General features: G+C 46.0%; 1 protein-coding gene across 2 annotated transcripts in view; it reads right to left on the minus strand.

Moving 5' to 3' along the window:
• ADGRL3 (adhesion G protein-coupled receptor L3) overlaps positions 1 to 18,661 on the minus strand; it is a 643,814-nt gene that overhangs the window by 185,248 nt on the left and 439,905 nt on the right. For both annotated transcript variants that reach the window (XM_069977905.1, XM_069977904.1), the window contains exon 9: positions 10,669 to 10,772. In XM_069977905.1, coding sequence (XP_069834006.1) covers positions 10,669 to 10,772 — 104 coding nt within the window. The remainder of the gene's footprint in view (positions 1 to 10,668; positions 10,773 to 18,661) is intronic.

Genomic DNA, 18,661 nt, shown 5'->3' on the forward strand with positions numbered 1-18,661 from the left:
CCTAGAGAGAGGAGCGGGGAGGGCAAAGTATCAGAGTGTATTCCCACATTGTATTTGTGTTAATAAGGCAATGTGAGAACACAGCACTTTCTGTGCGCTGTTGCTCACTGTTTTAGGGTCCTATTACATAGCCTGATATCCTGGGTAAGCAGCACCGATCTACAAGGGTTCCTGCTGGTGGGGGCCCCTAAGTGGTGGAGGCCCCGGGGCACGTGCCCCTGGTGCCCTCCCTTTAATCCGGCCCTGATATACAGGGCACTACATGTATACAGGACCACCTACTCCATCCATACAGTACATGTATATACAGGGCCCCCTACTCCATCTACACAGTACATATATATACAGGGCACTACATGTATACAGGACCACCTACTCCATCCATACAGTACATGTATACACAGGGCACAACAGGTATACCAAACTGTGACTGGGTAACACTGCCACACCAGACCTGACCAATACCGCCATACTGTAACTGGATAACACCTCCAGACCTGACCAATACCGCCATACTGTGACTGGATAACACTGCCACACCACACCTGACCAATACCGCTATACTGTGACTGGATAACACTGTCATACCAGACCTGACCAATACCGCTATACTGTGAATGGATAACACTGTCATATAAGACCTGACAAATACCGCCATACTGTGAATGGATAACACCGCCACACCAGACCTGACCAATACCGCTATACTGTGCTGGATAACACTGTCATACCAGACCTGACCAATACCGCCATACTGTGACTGGATAACACTGCCATACCAGACCTGACCAATACCGCCATACTGTGACTGGATAACACTGCCATACCAGACCTGACCAATACCGGCAAACTGACTGGGTAACACCGCCACCCCAGACCTGACCAATACCGCCATACTGTGACTGGATAACACCATCATATCAGACCTGACCAATACCACAATACTGTGACTGGATAACACCGCTATACCAGACCTGACCAATACCACCATACCGTGACTGGATAACACCGCCACACCAGACCTGACTAATACCGCCATACTGTGACTGGATAACACCGCCATACCAGACATGACCAATACCGACACACTGTGACTGAATAACACTGCCATACGGGTAAATACAACCCTGCAGGTATACAGGACACTACAGGTATACAGGACCCCAAAACTATACACTACAGGTGCACGGGACCTCCACAAAACTATATACTACAGGTATACAGGACCCCAAACTTTACACTACAGGTATACAGGACCCCAAAACTATATACTACAGGTATACAGGACCTCCACCAACTATATACTTCAGGTATACAGGACCTCCACCAACTATATACTACAGGTATACAGGACCCCAAAATATACACTACAGGTATACAGGACCCCAAAACTATATACTACAGGTATACAGGACCTCCACCAACTATATACTTCAGGTATACAGGACCTCCACCAACTATATACTACAGGTATACAGGACCCCAAACTATACACTACAGGTATACAGGACCCCAAAACTATACACTACAGGTATACAGGAACTCCACCAACTATATACTACAGGTATATAGGACCCCAAACTATACACTACAGGTATACAGGACCTCAAAACTATACACTACAGGTATACAGGACCTCCACTAACTCTATACTATAGTTATACAGGACCCTCAAACTATTTACTACAGGTATACAGGACCCCCGAACTATATACTACAGGTATACAAGACCTCCACCAATTATACACTACAGGTATCCAGGACCCTCAAACTATAAACTACAGGTATACAAGACCTCCACCAACTATACATTACAGGTATACAGCACCAACTATATACTACAGGTATACAGGACCCCCGAACTATACAGTACAGGTATACAGGACCTTCACCAACTGTACACTGCAGGTATACAGGACCTCCCTCAACTATACACTACAGGTATACAGCCCCCCCCAAATACACACTACAGGTATACAGGAACCCCCCCAACTATACACTATAGGTATACAGCCCCCCAAACTATGCACTACAGATATGCGAGACCCCTAAAAACTATACATTGTGGGTATACAGAACCCCTCCAACTATGCACTACAGGTATACACTAATTCCACTGATTAACTCAGATGAAACAATACCTTTAGCTTGGCCTCCTGGGCACCTTAGAACAAATCTAATTAACACACTGACACTTTATACCCGGGCAGCGCCGGGTACATTTTCTAGTTATATATGAAAAAAAATCAATAAAAAGTGATCAAAACGTCCGATCTTCACAAATATAGTATTAATAAAAACTAGAGATCATGGCGGAAAAAATGACACCCCATACCGCCCCGTAGGTGAAAAAATAAAACTGTTATAAGTGTCACAATAGGCCCATTTTATTAATATTTAATTGCCAAAAAAAAAGGATTTCATAAAAATATATATATATAACATTAGAGAATCTGTGTAACCTGCATATGGTTGTGTTCGGACTGACCTGTAGAGTAATAGTATCATCTCGCTGTTACCATATAGTGCATTACGTAGACACAGGAACCCCCAAACGTTACCATATTGCATTCTTTTTTACAATTTCACCAAATTATATCTTCATAAATAATATATTTGGAATTCCATCATACATGTTATGGTAAAATGAAAGACGTCATTACAAAGTACAACTATTCCTGTAAAAAAACAAGCACTTACATGGCTTGTAGATAGAAAACTGAGAGTGCTAGAGCTCTTAGAAAGGGAGGAGGGAAAAACGAAAACACTAAGATCAAAATTTGCGCGGTCCACTGGGTCATTTTGGGCCTGGTCCTCAAAGGGTTAACCATAAAGCGCTTGCCACAAGTGCTTATAGTTAAATGCAATTCACTGATGGGCCGAGCCGTCATTGGCTCCCTGAGCAGTCAGCCGCTCTTGTGGCCGCAGGCAATGATGAGCCTGCAGTCACAAGCAACTGATCCCTCCCTGGGGCCCAAATGACTCGAGTGCCACTTGCAGAGCAGAGAAGAGGAGATGCCCAGGAGAAGCCTTGTGATTATTGCTGTGTTTTTTTTTTTTTTTGTTTGGTGTTTTCTATTTTTATTATGGAGGATGTTTACATGGGGTGGGGGGAAGGGGGGTAATTACCTACAGGGGATTTGATATTATGGATGCTGCTACTAGTGGTGGGGGATTACTACCAGGGGTATAACAATTACTGGGGGAACTTCCAACAGGGGGATATCTCCTTATTATTATTATTATTATTATTATTATTATTTTATTATTATTTTTGCCAGTATTGGATGGCTCCTGCATGCCCAGAACATAGGTTTATTATATGCCATGGAGAGGCCAAAGTACAGTGTAGGTCTGTCCCGGCATGAGGCCACCTTAAAGGGGTTATCCAGCGCTACAACAACATGGCCACTTTCTTTCAGAGACAGCCCCACTCTTGTCTCCTGCTTGGGTGGGGTTTTGCTGCTCAGTTCCATTGAAGTGAATGGAGCTTAAAGGGGTAGTGCGGCGGTAAACAATTATTCACAGAATAACACACATTACAAAGTTATACAACTTTGTAATGTATGTTATGTCTGTGAATAGCCCCCTTCCCTGTGTCCCACCACCCCCACCCGTGTACCCGGAAGTGTGGTGCGCTATACATACCTGTCACGTGCCGATCACGTGCTCGTCTCCGATCTTCAGCCGCGTCATTGGCTGCTCAGCCGCTATTGGCTGAGCCAAACTGTGCTCAGCCAATCGCGGCTGAGCATCTGATAACGCTGAAGAGGGCGGGCGGCACTCAGGACGCTCGGAGGGATTCGATCGGGCCGTCCGAAGACGACATCGCAGACTGAAGATCGGAGACGAGTCGGCACGTGACAGGTATGTATGGCGCACCACACATCCGGGTACACGGGTGGGGGTGGGGGGACACGGGGAAGGGGGCCATTCACAGACATAACATACATTACAAAGTTGTATAACTTTGTAATGTGTGTTATTCTGTGAATAATTGTTTACCGCCGCACTACCCCTTTAATTGCAAACCGCACCTGAAGTGAAGACAAGAGTCGTGTTGTCTCTGAAAGAAAGTGGCCATGTTTTTGTAGCACTGGATCAGGGGCGTAGCGAGGGGGAAGGGGGGGGGGCAGCTGCCCTGGGTGCAGAGACCAGGGGGGGGGGCCATGACAGGGAGCAGAGAGAGGAGGATCACAGTGGATGAGGCAGCCTGGAAGCCTCCTGCCCTCTGTTAGTGTAGGGAGGCAGACGACGATTTTTACTTGATCAAAAGAGGCATTTCTCATGCTGTACTGTCTCCTGGCTGCTGTTTAGCTATGATTTGCACAAAAGCGCTGTGTTTTTACCGAGATTTTGCGCAAATTAGGGCAGCAGCCAGGAGACAGTACAGCAAAGTTAGTGTAGATGGTCAAGGACCTTGACATGTGACTATGATGTCACCACAGGTCCTGTACTGCCCTGCACTATGGAGGAGGAAGAAAGAAAATACAGGTACCATGTGGGAAGGGTAGTGTCTAAATCCCATACCGCAAAGGGACCTCACTGGGTGCGCGCACACAGCTCCCAGGCAAGCCCCGCCCCGATTTCATTGGCTGCTCCACTCCGGGCTTCCTATCAGTTAAAATCAAACCCTGCCGGACCCCCGACCCTAATCCGAGCGTTTAGTATTAGGGTTAGGGTTGGGGGTCGGATTAGAGTTACGTCCCACTGATTCTCATGTCTAACCCTCCCCACAGACCCAACCCTAACCCTCCTGATTAGCACCAACCCCGAGGGTTAGGGTTAGGGTTGTTGTGTGGGAAGGGGATAGTTAGATGATTTTAGTAACCCTAATCCGACCCCCAACCCTAATACTAAATGCTCGGATTAAGGTCGGGGGTCCGGCAGGGTCTGATTTTAACTGATAGGAAGCCCGGAGTGGAGCAGCCAATGAAATGCGGCCGGGGCGGGGCTTGCCTGGGAGCTGTGTGCGTGCACCCAGTGAGGTCCCTTTGCGGTATGGGATTTAGTCATTACCATGTGGGAAGGGGAGGACAATCAGGGGTGCCCAGTGTGGGGAGGAGGGTGAAGGGTGCCAGTCTGGGGTGGTGAGGGGGACAGGGGTATACAGGGTGACACCAGTCTGGGATTGGGGGGGAGACACACAAGAGTGTCCAGTGTTTATTTAGGGGTCTGGTCTGGTTGTACATTATTCTATACTTAACCCCTTAATAACTGCCCTCTCCAAATATATATCACATTTATATAAACCTCACCTACTGTCTGCAGGCGTAGGGAACCCTGGCTCTCCATCTTTTGCAAAACTACAACTCCCATCATGTCTGGACAGCCAAAGCTTTAGCACCTGTATCTGTATGTACAGCGACCATGATACAAGAGTCATTTTTCTAACTTATTTCTATTTTGAATTTGGTGATGGAATACCTTACTGGAGGTATTTATGCTGTTGTCTCCGCTGCTGAGTGGAGTTGATTGAAACTCGGGAAATCCTAGGTTCGATCGAATTCCAACATTCGCAAACCTGCAGCATTAGATTGCTGATGCCTGCCTGGTCAGTGGGGAAGGAGGAGAGTGGCAGAGTACCGCCTGGAGTCCTGGGATTCAGCCTAGATAATAGCACTCTCCTCCTTCCCCATGGACCGAAAAGGCATCAGCAATCAAATGCGGTAGGTTTGTGAATGTTCGAGTTTAATCAAACCTAGGATTTCCTGAGGTTCGATCAACTCTACTGCTGAGCGTACCTGTGCATTAGGAGACAGCACCATAGCAGCACATTACACTGGGGGTCACACTGGAGATAGATCAGGAAGCATCGCTTCCTAATTCACAGGTACAGACAGCAGGGAGCAGAGACAATGGCGCCTCCGTTAAGGTACTTAGGGACCAAATCTTAAATGGGTAAAATGGAATTACTTTAAAAAATGCTGATTGAGCCCAAAGCTGCATGATAATCATTCTTCATAAAAACATTCCAGGTACATAGTTAATTTTGACATTATGTATCCCATATAGTGAACACCACACTAGTGCTGCCAGTAGAGACGAGCAAATGGCTCATCTGAACAATTGCTCATCTAAACTTCATTAAAAAAAAAAAAAAATAGTGAAGGGACAACATGGGCCCCCCTGGGCTTACTGCACACACAAGAGGGAGGGGGGGGGGGTGTTAGGTGCCAAATTGAATCTTTGCCCCGGGTGCAGGAGAGCCTAGCTGCACCTCGGCGCTGGATAACCCCTTTAACGTGGTGGGATGGTTTACACTTTTTGCAAATGGAGCCTCTTTTTGTGTTTTTGTGTGTTTGCAATTTCAGCCAGAGCAACGTGCTCCTGCCTAGTGTGCATGGTGTTGTAGAAGAGCTGACCAAATTTGTCTTTTCTACACAGCCTGTGTAGAGCGGTATCTACCAGTACTTGGTCACTTTATAGGAAAATAGTGATGTTAGTTTAGTATAGGATTTTATAGTGTTCTGCAGCAGAGAGTTCTCTAAATTCTATGCAGTACAGGGATCACTGTCACATCTAGAGGCTCCCAGTAATCCAGCTATCCTAAAAGATAGAGCCCCCTACAAGGAGGCTGCAGCTAAGAGGGAATCCTTGGAAACCACCTAGAGAATGCTTTATCCTCTAGGTATCCTCTAGCTGGTGATCCCCTCAGCTGGGGGCGCTGTGCGAGGACATTATCTATTATGCCGCTAGGATGACTGTGCCAGCTGGGGGCACCTTGCGATAGCTGGGCTATTTACTTGCATAGCATATATAGCACATCCACAGCAGGGTGTTCCCAGCTGTCACAATAACATCAGCAGGTGGCTTAATAAATATAGTCCCCACACAGCACCCCCAGCTGAAATGAAATCTCCAGCTACCTTTTACGATATGCCTTATATTCTAAGTAACAACTGTTGTCAGTGATAATCAGTTATGTGAACTGAGACGATAACTCTGCTTGTTGGCAGTGGCATAGGGCAGGGTAGAGGGAGAGTCCATATTACTGATTATCAGTGACAGTAAGCAGCTTCAAAGATCATTCTCTTAACTCTGCTGGTAGAAGCAGAGATGAGTATAGGGAGAGTAAAGAGAATGATCTCTGAAGCTGCTTGCTGGCAGTAATAATTAGTTATATAGACAGAGAAGATGATTAACATAAGTGATTACAGCATAGTTACTGTACATCCAGTTACTTACAGGGGGAGTCTTCTATAAGTTACTCACCGAGGGGCATCTTCTCTGATTAGAGTCGCTTTTCTTTTTCTTCATGCCTGGCCATGATGAAGACTACCCTGGTGATGTCTCGTCTGAATCTCGCTGAATCTGCCAGACAAACATTTTATGCTCTTCGCTCCAGCACCATCCTCCTCACTGTAACAGTGCCCCTTTGTGCTCCCATGTAGTATTTAGATCCAGTTTGGAACCTAAAATAGTACTTAGGCCCTTTTATACTTTTACAGAGAAGTAAGGTACAAATGGGGTTTGTAAACGCATATATTGGATAATCTGCCCCCATATAGTACTTAGGCCTATCTGTGCCCCCATATAGTACCTATCAAGGGTTTAGACATGGGTTAGTTATAGTGTTACCTCTTTTCAGCTCAGCTAGCTGGACATGAGATGAGTCAAATTTTTAGGTTTTAGACAGACTCGGGCCATTACAGAGATTGTTATCCAGCTTTCCCAGGTGACCACTATCATACTGAGAATAAGATGCTGGAAAGCTGGGTGAACTCTATCATACTGGGTACAATACTGGGGAAAGCTGGGTGACCCAAATATGAGAGGACAACTTGGGAACCACCATTATACTAAGTAATAATGCCCAACGGGGGAAGGGAAGGAGCACTGTATGGACACCAGGCCATGTCTGGCATATGGGGTGAACTGTATCACACAGGACCCCCCATCCCACCCCATATACTATATACTAGGGCCTGAACATTATATGGAGAGAGGAGAGTGTTCCTGCATGATAAACTCTCTCTCTCCCCCCCTCTCCCCCAAACACACACACACACACACAGATATTGTTCAGGGACTAATGCGCTCCATGCCTTTGCCCTTGCCCTGAGTCACCCACAAATTCACCCCCAGGTCACCTGCAAATCTTCCCCTGACATCTGTGACCCCATCCCCGGGTCACCCACAACTCCGCCCCTGGTTACCTGTGAGCCTGCCAGCAATTCCCCCCCCCCCCCCCCCCCCCCCAATCATCCTTAATTCCAACACCCTGCCCTTAGTCCCCCCAAAGTTTTCACTTACCCATTGCCTGGCGCAGGTGGTCTCCTCCATTTCATCCTGGTCAGCAGAAAGTCCTCTTCTCCAGGGAGGGGCGGTCCTTACTGTTCCTTGCTTTATTGGTGAAGCAGGGAAGCTGCTTTTGGTCTGATGCTCCACTAATGAAGCAAGGTGCTGAACAGATGCTGTTCCCTGCGGCCAGCTGGGCACAGCATCAGGGTTCAGCCAGCTGTCACAGGCACTGGGCAGCAGAGTATAGTCCCTACACAGTGACCCCAGCTTGGAGGGAATCCCCAGACAGAGAATATTGCATATAACAACCAGGGATTTCCTCTCAGCTGGGAGCACTGTGTGGGGACTATATAAGTACTCTGCAGCTGAAGGCTCCCTGTAGTGGCCAGGCTGTATATGCTGTTGATGCTGTTGTCTCCGCTGCTGAGTGGAGTTGATTGAAACTCGGGAAATCCTAGGTTCGATCGAATTCCAACATTCGCAAACCTGCAGCATTAGATTGCTGATGCCTGCCTGGTCAGTGGGGAAGGAGGAGAGTGGCAGAGTACCGCCTGGAGTTCTGGGATTCAGCCTAGATAATAGCACTCTCCTCCTTCCCCATGGACCGAAAAGGCATCAGCAATCAAATGCGGTAGGTTTGTGAATGTTCGAGTTTAATCAAACCTAGGATTTCCTGAGGTTCGATCAACTCTACTGCTGAGCGTACCTGTGCATTAGGAGACAGCACCATAGCAGCACATTACACTGGGGGTCACACTGGAGATAGATCAGGAAGCATCGCCTCCTAATTCACAGGTACAGACAGCAGGGAGCAGAGACAATGGCGCCTCCGTTAAGGTACTTAGGGACCAAATCTTAAATGGGTAAAATGGAAGTACTTTAAAAAATGCTGATTGAGCCCAAAGCTGCATGATAATCATTCTTCATAAAAACATTCCAGGTACATAGTTAATTTTGACATTATGTATCCCATATAGTGAACACCACACTAGTGCTGCCAGTAGAGACGAGCAAATGGCTCATCTGAACAATTGCTCATCTAAACTTCATAAAAAAAAAAAAAAATAGTGAAGGGACAACATGGGTCCCCCTGGGCTTACTGCACACACAAGGGGGAGGGGGGGGAGTGTTAGGTGCCAAATTGAATCTTTGCCCCAGGTGCAGGAGAGCCTAGCTGACCTCGGCGCTGGATAACCCCTTTAACGTGGTGGGATGGTTTACACTTTTTGCAAATGGAGCCTCTTTTTGTGTTTTTGTGTGTTTGCAATTTCATACAAAGTCCCCATACAAAGTCCCCCATACAGTCCCCATACAGATCCTCCAGGGGAACAGGCACAAGCTAAACAGACTTCCCGCTCTTTAGGTAGATCTGGCCCCAGACGGAGGGGTATCTAAACAGCACATACAGTGAGGGGAAGTATACATGCTCGGCCAGAAAGTCTCTTACATGGACGGGCAGGGACTGCTTTACTGGAACAGCAGGGGGTACCATCACTGCCATTAAAGGTACCTATCTTTTCAAGGGGAGATTATTTTAATGGAGTAAACATTGTAAATTTGCTTAAATTTCTGTTCTTCAGTAAATTATACTTGGATCAATTGGTGGCAGAACCCCTTTAACCGAGGCCACAGATGGCATCAATATTTTGATGGTATACTGCCCAGCCCTACTTTAAGACTGTCTGAAGCAACAGCCAGCAGAGCGTCGCTATTGTTTTAGATAAGAAACAGCCAACATCGAGCATGTCAGCTGATCGCTAGCTTTTAACAGGAGCTATTACAACAAGCGATTATTGGCTGTAACAGCTGATAATTGGCCAAATATGGCCGATAATCGCTTGGTGTAATAGGGCCTTAAGGCTGTGTTCACACACAGTAGTTTCACTCCTTATATCGTGTAACAGTCTACTACGCCTTACACAACAAATGCAAAAAAGTGAAAGATACCGGAATAAAACATTATAGGTCTAAATCATGAAATTAAGTATTTAATTGTTTTTACCATCTGTCCTTGTATTGCAGGAAGATAGAATCTCCCCATTCATGGTGCTGCTTAGGATGTAAGGGATGTGATGGAGGAAGTGGAGGAGGAAGAAGGCCCATTCCGCCAGTTGCTGGTCCACTGGTAACAACACAGTCCAGCCAGGGTACAGTCAAACATTTTAGGCTCTTTGCTCCAGCACCATCCTCCTCACTGTAACAGTGCCCATTTTGTGCTCCCATGTAGTATTTAGATCCAGTTTGGACCCTAAAATAGTACTTAGGCCCTTTTATACTCTTACAGAGAAGTAAGGTACAAATGGGGTTTGTACCCTCATATATTGGATAATCTGCCCCCATATAGTACTTACTATAAACTGAGTAATTTCATCCTAAAGTAATTCTCATACACATTGCTACATTATAAATGTCAAACATTTTTACCTTTTGAGCAATATGACTGATCCATGGAGATGAACAGTTGCTCAAGTCAGGGCCTTGTGGATTCCATATGCCATCAGGAGCAATACAGGCATATGTTGCCACGCCTAAAACAGAAATGTACAAATAGGATAAAAATTTACTTAAAACTTGTTAAAAACGTGTTAATAGATTCTGAACAGACTGACCACACACATGTTCAACTGCTACTTTAACCCCTTAGGGACCAAGCTAGTTTTAGCTTCAAAGCTAATAAAGGGCCATTCCCACATCCAAAATATATGGTCCAGTTAGCATTTTTCGGAGTTTGACACTCTCTGTTTTTATGTAAAATTATGATGGCACATAAAGGCACATCTACAATATGTCTTTTCAATGTTGGCATGATTTGGTAAACATCAGTTTACTTTTTTAGGGCATTAGAGAGCTTAGAAGTTTAGCAGCAAATTTGCACATTTTCAGTGGTCTGTATATTAGAAACCCCTATAAAGCACCCCATTTTAAAACTGCACTCCTTAACCTTTCTTAACCTTTTAGGTGGTTCACAGGTAGTTTAAAGAGGTATTCCACCTAAGAGCTAAAAATAACATGTTCCTAACCCTAGCTGGTCTTACTCACCAAGCATTTTGAGCCGTCCCTCATCTTTCTAGCTGCCGCTGTTCCCAAGTTACAAGTTTTTGTAAAATACGGTCTATATCCAAGATGGTGCCGACCATGAAACTAAATCCCATCATAAAGTGCTTCTCCCTGATTGGTCAGTTGGCATACCTGCCCCCTTACCTTTCTTTTTTGTCCACTGCTTATCATTACTATGTGCAACTAAAGCTGCAATTGAAAGAGAGCAGCCCTGACAGAGCAGACCAGTCCTGACAATGGTAATTAGTGAAGTCATTATAAAATATAGTACAGTAATACCTCTGTCTCGAATCTGTTTTAGACGGTTGTTCCAGAACCAGGCAGTTCGAGAACTGAGCAGAGTTTTTCCATAGAGAATATGGAAATATATTTAAAGGTATATTCCACTCAAATATAACTTTTGATATGTTGCTGCCCATGGTGAAACTAACAATTCATTCCATACTTGTCATTAACAATTCAGTCTTATTCCCCAGTTCTCAGCTGCTGTTTTTTTTTGCTGAAAAAAAGTCTGTGCGTGAGCTTTTCTCTTTGTCTCCCCCTCCTCCCCCATCCCTTTTAAGACAGCTGATGTAAGCAAGTCCCTGGCATGCATTATCTGCATTATAGTTTCTAATGCTGGGAGAGTTATTCTGAGGTCAAGTTGTTAATGAACACACTGTGATTAATCCTCCCAGCATTGCAAAAAAGCTACAATATTGCAGATTGTTTACATCAATTGTCTCAGAAGGAAGGGAGAGAAGGGGGAGACAGAGAGAAAAGCTCACACATAGATTTTTGTGTTTTCAGCAGAAAGCAGCAGTTGAGTACTGGGGGAAGGAGATAATAACAAGTATGGAATGAATTGTTAGTCTGACCATTAGCAGCAACATATCAAAAGTTATGTTTGAGTGGGATACCCCTTTAATTGTTTTTTAGTGTATAAACCCACACACCGTATAAGCAGCGTATTTACTGCTGCGATACGCAGCAAATACGCAGCAAACACGCAGCAAAAACGCATCAAAAACCCAGCAGATTATATCTAAATAACTGAACACAGCATCAAATCTGTACCAACAAATCTGCTGCGTATTTGCTGCGTTTTTGTTGCGTATCTGCTGTGTATACGGTGTGTGGGTTTGTACCCTTACACTTCATTGGTCAAGTGCAGAGAGTATGGCCCACAGAGTATAAAAAGATGCAAGAGCATCACTACTTACCTCCTCAGTGCATACAGTAAGTAGCAGTGCATTACACACTGCACCTTACTGTAGGAGTGGGGAATCCCAGCTACAAACAGGGTTTCCTACTCTAGAGCAGAAAACTTCTGCTCTGAAAGAAGCTCTGTCTGTACTGTTGCTCAACTGTCTCAGTTTGCCATCCAGGCAGGAGTTAAGTTGTGATGTGCTGTGTCACCTCTTAAAGTGACTCTGTACCCACAATCTCTCCCCCCTAAACCACTTGTAGCTTCAGATAGCTGCTTTTAATCCAAGATCTGTCCTCGGGACCGTTTGGCAGGTGATGCAGTTATAGACCTAAAAAACAACTTTTAAACTTTCAGCCCTGTGTCAAGCGGCCGTGGCCTAGAATATCTGTGCCCTAACTTTGCGCCACCCCTCCATCCCTCCTTCCTACCCTCATCATCATTAGGAATGCCCCTAAAACATTTTCTCCTGGCTGAACATTGCACAGGTGCCTTAACAATCCAGCCCATGTGCCGTGCTGAAACAGGTGATGAATAGGAAAAAATCTGCCTGGAGCATTCCTAATGATGAGGAGGGCAGGAAGGAGGGACAGAGAGGTTGTGCCAGCCTAATGCATACACAATCTAGGCCACGTCCGTTTGACACAGGGCTGCCAGTTTAAAAGTTGTTTTTTAAGACAATAACTGCATCACCTGCAGAATGGACCCCAGGACAGATCTTGGATTAAAAGCAGCTATCTGAAGGTACAAGTGGTTGGGGGGGGGGGGCAGATTGTAGGTACTGAGTCGCTTTACCCCCTAGGAGGAACAGAACACCAAAAAGATGGATGTTGTGCTCCTCTTTGGAAAGGATTCATGTGCACAGCACCCACTAGTGACAATCACAGACTGGACCCAGGCAAAGTGAGTGAATGCATTATTTTGGTGTTCTGCTACTTCTAGGGGGTTAAGAGGTGATTTTGTGCACAGCATTACAACTTAACCCCTGCCTGGATGGCAAACTGAGCTGGCTCAGCAGCAACAGTACATATAGGGCTCCCTCCAGAGCAGAAGACTTTTGCTTCCTGCCGGGAAACCCCATAAAAATGGGATTCACTGCTCTAAAGAGTAGTATCTGAACACCTCTGACCACCTCTGATAACTGTTATATCCCACAGTTTTGTTTGGATACCAAGCAAAGTTCTAGTACCTTATAACTTTGTTTTGGGGGAGGGGGCGGGTTAACTTGTCCTCCCTCTCCTCAATGAGCAGGGTATTATCGCTAAGACATATTCTTCATCTGGGAAGGTGGGGGCCAGGAGCAGGGAGCAAGACGGAGTGAACTCAGTCCTCAGAACTCACTCCTTTTTTGTGTCCAGAGGGGGTGAGTTCAGGGGAATAGCCAGCTGAAAACAGCTCAAAACACCTGGTCACTTGCTTTAAGCAATATGTTGATATTCAACAAAAAAAGTTTTGGAGTAGAATATCTTTTTAAAGCAAAGTGGAGGGGAAATTTAAAGCGAATCTGTACCCACCATCTGCCGCCCCCCTTAACAGATTGTAACGTCACATAGCTGCTTTTGCAGTTATTGTCCTACAATTGTCGTGGCCTAGAGTGTCTGTGCCCTAGGTCTGCAACCCCCCTACGTCTCCCCTCCCCACCCTATTAATCATTAGGAATGCCCCTGGGCAGGATTTCTCCTAATCATTACTTGTCTGAACACTGCGCAAGTGTTGGATCATTAAGGCACATGTGCAGTGTTCAAACAAGTGATGAATAGGAGAAATCCTGCATGGGGCATTAATAATGTTGAAGGGACAGAAAGGCGGTGCAGGCCTAGGGCACGGGTACTCTACGCCACACCAATTTGTCACAGGGCTGCAAGTTTAAAAGTTGTTTTTTAGGACAATAACTGCATCACCTTCCGAACAGATCCAAGGACAGATCTTGAATTAAAAGCAGCTATCCGACAGTACAAGCGATTTGGGGGGGGAGGGGCACAGATTGTGGGTACAGAGTCACTTTAAAGTAAATGTACCAGTTGAAGTAGTGATTTTTTCCTACTATCTAGTTGGAGTAGGCTTGGGGATCTTAGTGGCGTGGTCCAGTGATCAGTGCTGGTTTCTTCATATACACCGGCCTTTATGTACTGGAGACAGGCCCAGCTCCCCCTGTGTAATGATATTCCCTCCCCTCGATGATGCGGCCATACTTGATCTTAATGGAGATGCGTCATCAAGGGGAGGGGATATCGACATACTGGGGGCTCTGGGCCTGCCCTCTAGTGCATAGAGGAGGCTGGTGAATATGAAGAAACCGGTGCTTATTGTGGGAATCGGGCGTTGTTTTCAAAGATGGACCACACCTCTGGAATCTCTTGACCAGCGCCAACCAGGTAGTCCAAAAATAAAAAATCACTGCTTCAACTGGTAAATTCGCTTTAAGCAATTCAACTTTTAACAGCCGGGATAATCTTCAGTAACAGTAAGTTATACGCAGTGAGAACTTGGCCTTTAAGTGTATTAGTCGTTATAGAGACATGTCAAAAGTTTTGATCGGTACAGAGTGTTCAGACCCGTACCAATCGGGAGATAGAGCGGGAGAAGAGGCACTGCAGCCAGCTAGTTTTGGCTGGAGTCGGACTTGGAGCCCAAAAAAATGTACCGACTCCGACTCCAGCTCAGAAAAAAATCAAAATTCAAAATTTTATAATTGTGTTTTCATAGGAATTTTATAAATGTTACTTATCAATATAATTTATGCTCTATCAATCTAAGGACCTTTCCTCTATACATCAGTAATAAAGCGCTGGCCCTATTATTTAAGGGTGGTCGGGGAGAGGTTGTCGGTCACTATTTGGCAGTTTGTTTCAGAGCTAGAAGAGTCCATTGTGTGGCGGGAGAGCTGTGCTGTTCTGTTCTTGGATGCTGGATGATTGTATATGATCAGTAGTGTAATATGAAGATATCCTGTGTAATATAGAGAAGGAGGAGGAGAAGCCATTAGTAGTGCAGCAGTAACCTCTGCCCTCAGTGTGGGGTTTTCTCTCTGGGAGAAGATTGTGTGTTTTTTTAGTGTGCTATGGCTGCAGCAGGCTGTGTGTGTAAGTGCTATGGCTGAAGCAGGGTGTGAGTGTGTGCTATGGCTGAAGCAGGGTGTAAGTGTTGCAGGCCCAGACAGATAATCTGGCATAACAGGCAAATGCCTGCTGGGCTGCCCAAATTATCAGTCGGAGGGCCGCCCCTCCAAAGCATACCATCAGTCATCACTCGATCGCAGCGCCACCCCCACCCCCCCACATGGGTAGCGGCCGCCAGGGCCGCACTTCCTCTTTAAAAGTGGTGCCCTTAGCTGCTATTACAGGTTCCGGGATTAGCAGCCTGATGCAGACCAGTCGCGGTGGCTCACTGCTCCAGCCCTGCAGTGCCTACGTCTTTCTCCTCTCCTGCTCGGTGCAGGCAGTAACAGATGACGTCACACGTCCGCAGCCGAGCCGGAAAGGAGAGAGGTGCAAGCGCCGCAGGGCTGGAGCAGTAAGCCACCGCGCCCGGTCTTCATCAGGCTGCCTATTCCAGAACCTGTAACAGCAGGTAATGGCACTGGAGCAGCTAAGGGACAACAGAGACGCTGTTACTAGAAAGAGGTGAGTATAGTTTTGTTTTTTCACATGACTGCTTCTACACAATGGGAGCTACACTTAGGGCCTATAACTTGGGTTAAAGAAGGTGTCCTATGCTATACTGTACAGTATATGCTATGTCCTATGCTATGCTGTACAGTGGGACAACACCACGTGGGAGCTAAACTGGGAGGGGGGGAGCAAATCATATGTTGGGACTATACTATGTAGGCACTGGCTACACAAGGACCTATACTATGTGGGTGACTGTCTACTATGTGGGTGCTGGCTACACAAGGACCTATACTATGTGGATGCTGGCTACACAGGGACCTATACTATGTGGGGGCTGGCTACTATGTGGGTGCTGGCTACACAAGGACCTATACTATGTGGGGGCTGGCTACTATGTGGGGGCTAGATACACAGGGACCTATACTATGTGGGGGCAGGCTACTATGTGGGTGCTGGCTACACAAGGACCTATACTATGTTGGGGCTGGCTACTAAGTGGGTGCTGGCTACACAGGGACCAATACTATGTGGGGGCTGGCTACACAGGGTCCTATACTATGTGGGGGCTGGCTACACAGGGACCTATACAATGTGGGGGCTACAAAGGGGGGTTTACTGTGTGGGGGCTACCAAGGGGGGGGGGATACTGTGTGAGAGCTACAAAGGGGGGTATACTATGTGGGAGCTACAAAGGGGCGTATACTGTGTGGGGGCTACAAAGGGGGATATACTGTGTGGTTGGTACAAAGGGGAGGTATACTGTGTGGGAGCTACAAAGGGGAGGTATACTGTGTGGGGGCTACACAGGGGGCTATACTATGTGGGGGCCTATATTATGTGGGACTGCACAGGGCATCTATATTATGTGGGGTCTGCATAGGGGGCCTATTGTATATTAGCAATACTGCACAGGGGATCCTACTATAGGGGAGTCACCTGATACTACATGGTGACACAGCACAGGGGGACTCTAATACTATATGGGCACACAGAGCTGCCTGACTACTATCTGGAGGCACATATTGGGCCTGACTGCTTATATGGGGGCACAAGTGGGCACTCTGTGTAAAGCAATGAGGAGTATAAGGTTATGATGAGGTATAAGGTTAGGATGATGCTGGAGCATGGAGCCTAAAGTGTTTGTCTTGCAGATTCTGGGGAGACAAGTCATGGCTGGAGAAATCTTCATGATAGGCTGAGCCAGATGGAAAGAAAAGAAAAAACAGACAGCTTTGACTACCAAAAAGTCACTTATGATTCATGTAGAGAAGACTCCTTCTGTAAGTCACTGGATGTTACTGCACTATGATCACTTTTAGGCTATGTTTACACTACGTAAAAGTTCTGCAGTGAGAACTACGGCCGTAGTTTTGGGTGGTGGAACATAACCTTATTTTCAATGGGATCCCGGCCGGAGCGTACACACATCGTATGCACTCCGGCCACGATCCTATGCGGCGCCGGAAAAAAAATGCAGAAAGACCTGTCAGTTCACAAACTGTGGGCTATGGGAAGCTCTGATGCAGGCGCATCAGCGCGGCTGGAAATATCACCCGGCTTGGTACTTAAGTCCCCGCCGGGATGATCCGGGCTGAGACCCGGCCGGGGTCACGGAACGGCCGGGTGTTCAAGTTGTGTGAACATAGCCTTAGGGTGCATTCACATGTACAGAATCTGCAGCAGATTTGATGCTGGGTTCAGTCATTAATTGACAATGATATCTGCTGTAGACCATGTACCTGTGAACGTACCCTGTAGATCTTTTGTATAGCTGGATCTCTACCTCTGTGTGGTCACTGCTAGAGATGAGTGAACTTACAGTAAGTTCAGGTTTACATAAAGCCAAACGCTCTGTATTTGAATTCCAGTGGCTGGAGAAGATGGATGTAGCCTATACCATCAGGATTTAAATTTGTGCGAACCAGAACTTAATGTTCATTCATCTCTAGTCAATACGTAGGAAGAATATTGCATTTTATATACCAGTAGTACAAAGGGAATATTATTAATTGACAGTACAGCAGTATTATCCAGTCTATGGTGATGATGGCAGTGGTCATGGTGTGCCAGTATTATCTTTCCTGTGTTTTCTCATTTTATTGGTAATATTTGTGTCCACACAGTGGATTTTATTCAGTGACAGTATATTGGTATTAGTTAGCGATGAGCGAATAGCTATTCGATCGAATAGTACGCTATTTGTGCTATTCGATTGCGTTCGAATATTCGAACGATAATGCAGTAAAAATTGGATTCGCCCTCCCACACCCCCTGGTGCTTTTTTCCAGCCAATAAATATGCTGGGAGGAGGGACAGGCACTAGGAATAGGCAGGACTTTAAAAAAAAAAACCTGTAACTGATTAGCACAGTTGAGAAAGGGATCGGTGCAATCTCAAAACGAGTTGTGTCGTTTTTTAATAATTTTTTTAGTACTTTATTTTGCCTTACTTTTTTACCTGGACCTGCGCCCATTGGACCCAGTTGTAGAGTGGAGGATTTTGGTGCTGTAACTGTAATTGGCTGGATAAACTATGCCACCTCCTATATATATAAAAATAC

Source organism: Dendropsophus ebraccatus, chromosome 7 (genome assembly GCF_027789765.1).
Source record: "Dendropsophus ebraccatus isolate aDenEbr1 chromosome 7, aDenEbr1.pat, whole genome shotgun sequence".
NCBI lineage: Eukaryota > Metazoa > Chordata > Amphibia > Anura > Hylidae > Dendropsophus > Dendropsophus ebraccatus.